Source organism: Triturus cristatus, chromosome 3_1, assembly GCF_964204655.1.
Source record: "Triturus cristatus chromosome 3_1, aTriCri1.1, whole genome shotgun sequence".
In the NCBI taxonomy this organism is placed as follows: Eukaryota; Metazoa; Chordata; class Amphibia; order Caudata; family Salamandridae; genus Triturus; species Triturus cristatus.
Window position 1 is genome coordinate 50,186,522 of NC_140583.1, and position 10,062 is coordinate 50,196,583.

A 10,062-nucleotide genomic window follows, 5' to 3' on the forward strand; every position below is an offset into this window, starting at 1 on the left:
AAAGGCCTCTTGTAACAATGGTATGGTCCTTTGTGTCGGGTGCTTTCAGTCAAGGGAGGGAGGTCACAAAGGCCTCCTATGGCAATGGAATGGCGCTTGGTGTCGGGATGCTCTCAGTCAGTGGAGGGAGGTCGCAAAGGCCTACTACAGCAATGGTACAGTCCTTAATGGTGGAGCGGTCTCTGTAATGAGAGGGAGGAAGCAAGGAGTTCTACAGCAATATGAAGGCACTTGGTGTCAGACCACTCTCAGTCAAGGGAGTGAATTTTAAGGCCTTGTTCCATACCAGCAATGGTATGGCCCTTGGTGCTGAGTCCTCTCAGATAGAGGAGGTGGGATGACAAGGCGTCCTACAGCTATGGTACGGCTTTTGGTGTCAGGCCACTCTCAGTTAAGGGAGTGGGTTGTAAAGGCCTCTTACAGCAATGGTACGGTCCTTGGTGTCAGGACGCACTCAGAAAGGGGCGGACGGTCGCAAAGTCCTCCCTCAGCCCCAGTACGGTCCTTGGTATCAGGCCACCCTGAGACAGAGGAGGTGGGACGTCAAGACCTCCTACAGCAATGGTACGGTCCTTGGTGTCAGGCTGCTCTCAGTGAGTGGGTTGTAAAGGCTTCCTACGGGAATGGCATGGTCCTTGGTGTCGCCGAGCTCTGAGAAACAGGAGGGAAGGAGATCGCAAAGTGCTCCTACAGCCTCCTCTAGCCCTCTTGACCAAAGCTCGGCAGATCAATATGATATCATACGCGGATGAAACGCAATTGATATTCACTTTAACCAATAACCGAGCCCAAGACCAACTGAAATTCCATTAAGATGTCCTGGCCATCTACAACTGGATGGCGGATAACTATCTTCAACTTAACTCCTCAAAAACGGAGGTGCTTCTGGTAGGCCGGTACACTCATAAATGGGACTACCAGTGGTGGCATGCCACACTGGGCACTCCTCCCCAACCAAAAAGTGCAGTTAAGAATATAGGGGTCCTGATGGACAACTCCCGCTCTTTCGAAATTCACGCCAAAAAAGTGGCTGGTACATGCTTTGGCCACCTACGGGGTTTGAAACCGATCTTTGGGTTTTTTGATGCTTCCATCCGTCAGGTGATTATTCAATCGGTGGTGCTGTCATGCCTCGATTACTGCAATGGACTGTTACTTGGAGTAAACAAAACTGTCATGAAGAGACTTCAAAGGCAAAGAATGCATCTGCCTGCATTCTATTTGCACTGCCATACATCCCATCTCCTGCACCACCTACACTGGCTGCCTGTCGAACAGAGTATTCAGTTGAAAACTCTCTGCACCAACCATAAGATCTTACACGGCCTGGGCCCCCAAAAACTGCAGGAGCTCTCTACACGATATGTCTCAACGCGAGCACTGCACTCAGCAGACCTGCATTTGGCCTGCACTCCTAGGGTACACAGGAGTAGAGCGGACGGGATCTCTTTTAGGTCCTTGGCCCCAGCCCTATGGAACTCTATTTCTCTCACAGCACTCAGCACACACGATCACTGGGCATTTAGAAAACAGATCAAAGCCTGGTTGTTTTCATCCATCTAGCGCATGATATGTATGAATTCTGCGCCCTTGTCCCCTGGTCTTTCAGAAACAGACTATGCCTGGCTTTCTTTCCATCCAACTAGCATCACTTTCCCTGGACTCCTGCCTGCTACGCTGGGACGCCCTGATGTTGGGGTAGCCATGCACTATATAAGTACAGCTAACACAACATATCAGCAGTGGTATGGTCCTACGTGTTGGGGCACTATAAGTCAGGGGAGGGAGGTCGCAATGTCCATCTACAGCAATAGTAAGGTCTCTCCTGTCAACACGTTCTCAGAAAGGGAGTGTTTTGTAAAGGCCTCCTACAACAATGGTACGGCCCTTGGTGTTGGGCGCACTCAGACAGAGGAGGTGGGAGCGCAACGGCTCCTACAGCAATGGTAGAGTCCTCAGGGTTGGCAGCTCTCAGTCAGGGTAGGGAGGTCGCAAAGGCCTACTATGGCAATGGTACGGTCCTTGGTTTTGGGGTGCTCTCGGTCAGGAGAGGGAGATCGCAAAGACCTCCTTCATCAATAATACAGTCCTTGGTGTCAGGACATCTCAGGCCGGGGAGGGAGGGAGCAAAGGCCTCCTATAGCAAAGGGAGAGAGAGGACGCAAATGCCTCTTGTTGACACCCAGTGAGCTGAGGATCTCTTTTCATGTTGCATAAGGGTTACTGCAGAAAGTGCTTGTTTCTCAGAATCAATAGAGGTCTACCCACGGAATACAAGGAGGTGTCGTGGGCCCAATATACTGACATAATCCCCTTGAGACTGAGGAAGGGAGTGGGGGTGGTACAAGGATTAGTGGTATTTTGTTTCTGATCTCCTGGCCTGTGGAATCTTGCCCACTGATGATCAGGTTTGTCAAAGCTCACACTGTGCACAAAATATATGGACACACTAACAGTAAGTGACGTGGGAGTATACCAACAAGGATCTCTGATAGTAGGGGTCCTATAGTGACAGAACTGCTCCCTTGACATGAGCTCTATTATTCCCTATCCTGAGAGAAAATGTTTACTTTCTGGCTGGGACCTCATGACATTACGCAGCTGGTTGCCAGATGTGCACTTATATCTTCAATTACTTGCCATGGACTACTATTTTAGGGACACGTGAGCTGAAGTACAAACAGCGTGCAGGGGGCCTCAGGCAGAACCCTTCTCTTGCCTCCAATTTGGCACACAGTTGTTGAAGGGCTGAAGCTGAGCTGTTCTTTGTTTTGTGCGTGAGGACATTGCAAACTTGTGTGCAGAACTCAATGCTGCAGAGTACTTAAGATGATTTTTTCTTTCGTTTGACAGTAAAATGTGGCGGCACATTCACCAGCTCTGCTGGCACCGTGTCATCCCCCAACTTCCCCAATGTTTACGGTGCCAATATGGACTGTGGTTTCTACCTCGTGGCTCCAGCTGGATACAAGGTAAGTGCCACAGCTACCCAATGTACTGACAATCAGAACGCATTAAGAACACAAGCCAGGTATGCCCTGGAATCATGAAGTTCCTCTTAGGGTTCTGCCTAAGGCGATGGTATGGCATCATGATTTTCCAGAACAGGTAGTCAGTCATGTTTAAAAAATTTACCTAGCTTGCCATTCCACTCAGATGATCATCTGTCACTTCTGGGTGATGAAGGTGTCTAGGCACTGAACTGTGTATATATAAGAGCTCAAGAGACCCCTGCTGGTGGGACAGTGATGGTAAATAAGGGCCAGAGCATACTTCTGCTTCCTTATGTCACACTGCCTCCTGCTGGTCGAACAGTAATGGTAAATAAGGGCCAACGCATACTTGTCCTTCCTTATGTCACACTTCGCCCTACTGGTAGGGCAGTAATGGTAAATAGGGGCCAACACATACTTCTGCTTCCTTATGTCACACTGCCTCCTGGTGGCAAGACAGTAATAGTAAATAGGAGCCAGTGCATACATCTTCCTTTTTTCACACTATCCCCTACTGGCATGATAGAGGTGGTCAGTAACGACTGTCACATAGTTTTCTTCCCCAACGCACTCTATCTCCTGCTGGCATGACAGCGGTATCATTTAAGGACTAACACATACTTCTTTTACACCCTGCAGGTCTCATTGACATTCACATCCTTTGCAGTTGAATCTCATCCAGAATGCGCCTATGACTCCTTGTCTATTTTCGATGGTGCCAAGACCACCTCCCCGCTTATTGGGAAATACTGTGGATCCAGTCTAGTCCCACCAGTGACCTCCACCGGGAGCTTCCTTCTTCTCCAGTTCCACAGTGATGAGTCAACGAATATGAAGGGATTCCAGGCCACCTACACCTTCGGTAAGTTTATCTGCGGTAAAGTGACCCACTGGCTCTTCATCACTGAGGCTCAGCAGGGAGGTGTTTGCTCTTATCTGGGAAAAAGTGTCGGAAGGCCTGTGTTGCACGAAGGCATTTGCTTTAGCTCACTGTGCTTGAGGTTAGCCTGTACCCTCTGGATGCTGAGCCTGCTTAGAGATACCAAATTCTCTGTCAAGAAAACAACGTATACAAAAACCACAAAATGGCCCTATAGTCCACCCGTTAACCACTGGGATCAATGGAAGATATTTATACAAACTGTACATGGAATGAATGTAAGTGTGTGAGCCTAGTGCATTGGAAGGCCGAACCACTCACATGTCCACCAATACTCAAACAAAGTTCTAACACCTAATACCTTACATTGCATAGGACCTCCTTGACTATTGCATGTGATGTCAATTAGTGCAGGATTGCACAATTTAAATCAGAGAACAAGACTCAATAAATAGGGGAGTAGGGGCGGGGAAACTATAATATGCATGTATAAGTTGACGTTAAATAGTCAGCATTCAAGGTCAGCATGTGGAGGATTGCCCACGTCTGACCAATAAGCACCACTCGGTAAGTGAATGAGGTTGGTGTGGTAGCAGCAGAAAAGGATTAACAAACACGTACACGTTTACTTTATAAAAAACAACCTTCTTGAATTCCTGAGAGCTCTGAAATAGTTTCCACTTACTCCTGAAGTCAGTGTGTGGGGTTCATATACACTTTCAAACAGAGCTGTGGCCACTGTTGGACCCTTTCACATCTCCAGATGATGCCCATAACAAAGCTCTCTAGTGCTAGTTAATATATAGCCTCATCTCCCACATCTAACCCTGGTAGTAGTGATATGTGTGGAAGGGCACAAGTGCCAGTTAATAAATAGCCTCTTCACCCACATCTAACCGTGGTAGTAGTGACATGTGTGGAAGGGCACTAGTGCCAGTTAATAAATAGCCTCTTCACCCACATCTAACCCTGGTAGTAGTGACATGTGTTAAGGGCACTAGTGCCAATTAATAAATAGACTCATCCCACCATTGTAATATGGAATACAAATGGGACCTGCATTTTACAGAGGGGGAGTCCTGTTGTAAATTAGTGAGGTACTGCCCTAGGTAACTCTTAGTTGCCCCTGTTAATGGAGGTGAACAACTGCTGATTGACTGCTGGTGCAGCCTCCACTGACAGTAAGCCATCTTCCACAGGTCTCTGCCTTTGATGCAGCAATAAACCCACTGTGCCTTATCTACGGGAAAGCGACTCAGCGTGGCACCGCAAGGAATTTGGCTGCCCCACACTGAGTCACTTTCAAAGCACAGGGATGCATCATATTTACAATAATATTTTGCATCCCTGCGTTTTTCACTACACTGGCGCACAATAGGCTGCCATGCACTAGCGCAGGCGCCCTTGCTGTCTGCGTTTTAGGGGGGAAATTTTGAGTGGAAATGGACATTTTCCTATACAAAAACAATCACAAGAGGTGTTTTTTCTCTTTCTCTGTGTGCTGAATGCAGCACGCATAGAAAGCAGAAAACGAGAAGAAAATAAAATATTTCTCCTGGTTGTGCATCCCTATGCTAAGTTTACGAAGGTTGTAAATCTGGAAATGTGATAGGAGCCATGGGTGATGCGTGGGAACACACACTGCAACACCCATGGCACGCCCCTTTCACACAAAAGGATTTGTGAACAATGGGCATATTTACAAGTACACGAAAAGCCTGTGTCTAACATTGGGAATATTGCGAAACCGGGCAGGGAAAGACAACAGTGGTCTCCATGGCTGGGGGGGGGGGGGGACACCCTGCATGTCAGGGACATTAGTTTTGTTTATTTTTTATTGGAAATAAATCTCTGCTTTGGGGGCTAGTTTGTGAGAAGCAAACAAGAATTCTGCTGCAACAGTTACATCTAATTAGGATGGGTGGTCTGCCATGGCATGGGTGGAGACACTATCTCTGCAGCCTCTGCAGCCTCTATGCACTGACTGCTGGGGTCCGATTGACCCCAAAAGTGCTGCTCACCAACTCTATGACGGGACAGCTCAATTATTCATGAAAAATAGTAAAATTCATTGAAATTTAGAATGATCAAATAATATGCAAATAATCATCACAGTAAATTTGCATTGTACATACTCATTAAGTATCATGACAACCTAAGTGAATTCTGCTGTTCAGTCCATGAACAAGTCACACTTTAACAATTTATTTGTGTTTTTCAATGATTACTTGCAGTAAAAGCCTAACAGAAGAGAAGCTGATAAGCCACAGCTCCCCAGACGTTCATGACTCCGAAAATACATCTGTTCCACATGAAGAATGGGAGGATGATTTAAGCACTGCATTGGCATCTCTCTAAGTCTCAGTTTTGGTCGCGCCCAGTTTCTCTCCCTTGTTGAACTTGTGTCATTTGTTCTGTTTCTTGTTGTAGGCAGAGAATGTAAGGGCCATATATATTAAGAGGCAGGTCAAAAGCAGTGGTTGTCAATTGTAAATCGAGAGTTTGCAACCTGCCTGACATCTGACCCCTAGTTTACCACTGATAAATCCAATGGTGAATTACACTAAGTGTGAAATATTGTGCTGATATGAAGTGAAATAAATACATTAAATAAAGTCTTGACTCTTTTTACAGATCATGTATCATAGAACCAGTATTATATGAGTACAGTGGCAGTCCTGCCAAGTATCATGAATCTGGAATTAGAACATTACTGCAAATATTGCCACATCACTGCAAGCCTCAAATAAATCACACATATGAAATGAGCAATGGCGACCACTTGTTAAGTAGTCTTTTAAAGTCTCCTGGCATCAGGGACTGTGCCCCGCCTCTTTGTTCTACTCATCCAATCAGGATTAGAAGCTGTATTTTCTCCTCAAGTATCAAAAAATGAAGGGGGTACTGGGAGCGGATGAAGGTCTAGTGCCCGTGCTCCAAAACTATACTCATATCAAGGTCAGGGATCACTGGTCCTAAGAAACGGGTGTAGGTTTTAGACAAATCAGAAGGGGGACAGTCAACAAGACTGTTTCTTGTGCCCTCGCACATCCTTAGGGATGTCATACTTTATCATCGTGCAGGTGCTCCTCTTCGTGCCAGCGCTGCGCTGCCCTACAGGTCCTCCGAAGGGTCACTTTCGCAAAGCTTTTTGGTTTGGTGGCCGTATGATGAGTGCAAGGGTGTCCGAAGTGGGGTGATAAGTGAGGTATGTTTATAGTGAGATAAAACTGACTAGGGGATGCCAGATTTACCATTATGTTGACTACCCTGTAAGGTTAAAAGGCCATAATGGTTGGTGATACTTATAAGGGTCAGTAATGGGTCCAAGACGCTAGTGGGATAAAGTGCAGGTCAACATGTTTTGCACCTCTTTGGTTTATAAGAGAACTGCTGCGCTTCTTCAGGTTTAATAAAGATTGAATAAACTACTGTACATTTTGAGCATATTATGTCTTACCCTATGCAGTTGGTACCTACTTGTTTTGTAGTAAAATTGATTGTCCATCCTACAAAAAGAATATGAGAAACATGATAGTAACTAAATAAAATTATGAAGTATTTCCTTTCTGGCAACAAACGAGGTGTATTTCAATCATGAACCAGATTTTTGGGAAAAGTGCCACACACAACAAAGTGTGCCATGCATCCTTTATCAATTCGCAATAACGTAGGTTCCCTCTGATAATATTTGCCCAATGCCTCATGTGCTCTGTACATTCATAACATGACTCATACAAAATGTGAATAATAAGACATGCGATTTTGCTTGTCTGTGTGCTTCCCCTGGCCCAAAAGCATAGCCTTGCCTAGTGGACGGGCAGCTATGTCTTATCGGTCGGGGCAGAGGACGTGCACTGTTGAGGGCTAAAAGAGGATGACAAACAAGACTTGGAAGAGAGGTATGATATCTCTTTTGTGTATTAGGAGCAGAGGAGGGTCAATTATCGATCATGATCTCCGGTATCCTGAAGGAGATTGTATGATGCGAAACTCAATGTATTGCAGCGTTCCCTCTTCAGTGAACCTACTCAGCTCCTCTGGTCGCCAGGGGCAAGGACTAGTGAGGGGCCAGTTCATTATATTGGCTGGGACGTTGCCCATGGAGTTACTTGGAGAGCGGTCACCGCTCATGTCTGGCAGCCATATTGTAATAGTGGGGAAACTGATTGTGCTAGATCTGGCTCTCATAAAGTGAAAACCAAAGTGATGGCAGTATTGTCTATTGTTGATGGGGGGGGTCCATTCCCAAGGTTGGTCAAGTTGTGTGTATAGGATGTTATAATTAGACTGTTATCACTTCATTATGACCTGTGAATGATTTAACGGTCAGATCGTATTTTTCATCAACCTTCCATTAAGATGGAACCTCTGTAGTTGAGAATTTGATCAACCTCGCATCAAGAAGGAGGTTCTGTATTTTCGAATGCAATGCAGGATAGGCGATTTTCTTAAAAAGAGGGTAGTAAAAAATATATAGAAAATATATATCGTCAAGTTGGGGATATTGAATAGTAGTGGTATACGATTCCCTTAGGTTGTGACCGCGTTAAGAGTACCTAGAGTGTGTTTGTTCATATAAACATTCTGTCACCATTCAACCCACGGTATGTCATCATTCAGGCCTGCTTATGCTTTTTTAAAGAGCGATGTTGCGTTCCACACTAGGTTGGATTTCAGGATTGTCCATCTTAGAACCTCTGATGAGTTTATTGAAATGGTTGCTCATCATTGTTGCGCTGCATCCACATTGGATGACACTTCCATGTTCCCCTATCCTGATCCTAATGGCTTCATTCATCATCTGTACATAGTATATGTTGCATGGCCAAGTGATGAGATACACGCAGTTCTTGGTGTTACTATTTGTGTGTTGTCTTTGTGTCCATGTAAAGCTGTTGACCAGACTTAATTCTTGTGAGTGTGGGGTGAAAGGACATACGTTACAAGAGCCTCATGGGTAGTGGCCAGTCACTGGGGAAAGTGCCCATAAAGTGGGTTGTCCTGGATCTTTACTGGATCGTGGTCTTGTATTTACCAGTTGGTCTTTCCAGTTCAGGGTTCTATTGAATGCGAACCATGGCCAAACCAAGTTCATGCAACCTGCATTCAAAATGTTCCATGTGTTTCATAATGATGTTCTTTATTTTGTTAGACTTTGGAGTAAAGGTGATCACGCACGTGATGACATCTTCAGTTGATCGTGTGGTATTTTCTAATTGGGCCTCATGGTTATTATTGTGGGCTCTTTTCTCTGATCACTCTTAGTGGATAATTTCTTTGCAGGTTGTGCCTCAGGGTTTTGGCTTGCAAGGTGCTGAAATTCCTCTAGATATGTAAGAATTGACCGAAAGGTAGATTCTCACTTAGAGCTCTTAGATGTTGGCTATCAAATGTAAGCAGACTATTGCAGTCGGTATTCTTCTTGTAAGTTCTTGTGCGAAGTTCTCCTTGGTTGATGGAGATCACAAGGTCCACAAATGGTATCTCTTTGTGAGAGTGGGCCCTGGTGTTCATGAGGAGGGGGTCCAGGATATTGACCCATTCGTTAAGTTTGTGACATCTGGTCTCATCACCATTACAGAACATGAGAATATCGTCAATGGATCGTTTCCAGGTGATGATATTCATCTGGTAGGGGTTGGATGGTGTGAATATATGATGACATTCAAAATGGGTCATGTATAAACAGGCCAAGCTGGAGGCTAGGGTACTGCCCATTAAAGTGCTTTGTATTTGGTGGTATAACTGATATTTGTGCTTAAAGAATTTGTTTTTCAAGGCCATCGTGGCGCATTCCATGATAAAGTCGACCGGTGCTGTGGTAGTCAGTGTTGCTGCTCTGAGGCAGGTGTCTATAACCTCAGTAGTTGCATCGTGGGGAATATTCGTGTGTAGTGCTTCAACGTCAAGGGTCATCAAGATGTTGATCTTCTCTATGTTGTCCAAGCTGGCGATCATGTTGAGGTCATCTCATGTGTCTTTTAGGAATGAGGGTATGTGTTTGATGAATCCCCTTATGTATTTTGGGTAATACATAAAAGTATGGTATCTTTGGAGATGTCTTGTTGATTGTTCCCCTTCTGATATGGTTAAGACCTACACCCTTTTCCTTGGAACAGTGACACCCCGACCTTGATTTGATTATATGTCCTCCTCAACCTTTCTTGTCAACTCAGGGAAAAACAC

The 10,062-nt window shown here is 45.2% G+C and overlaps 1 protein-coding gene across 1 annotated transcript in view; it reads left to right on the top strand.

The window, feature by feature from the left end:
- LOC146859678 (embryonic protein UVS.2-like) overlaps nucleotides 1-7,425 on the top strand; it is a 31,500-nt gene extending 24,075 nt beyond the window's left edge. The window contains exons 11-13 of the mRNA XM_085643432.1: nucleotides 2,854-2,972; nucleotides 3,633-3,855; nucleotides 6,108-7,425. Coding sequence (XP_085499558.1) covers nucleotides 2,854-2,972; nucleotides 3,633-3,855; nucleotides 6,108-6,118 — 353 coding nt within the window. The 3' untranslated portion in view covers nucleotides 6,119-7,425. The remainder of the gene's footprint in view (nucleotides 1-2,853; nucleotides 2,973-3,632; nucleotides 3,856-6,107) is intronic.
- Nucleotides 7,426-10,062: the final 2,637 nt, after the last annotated feature.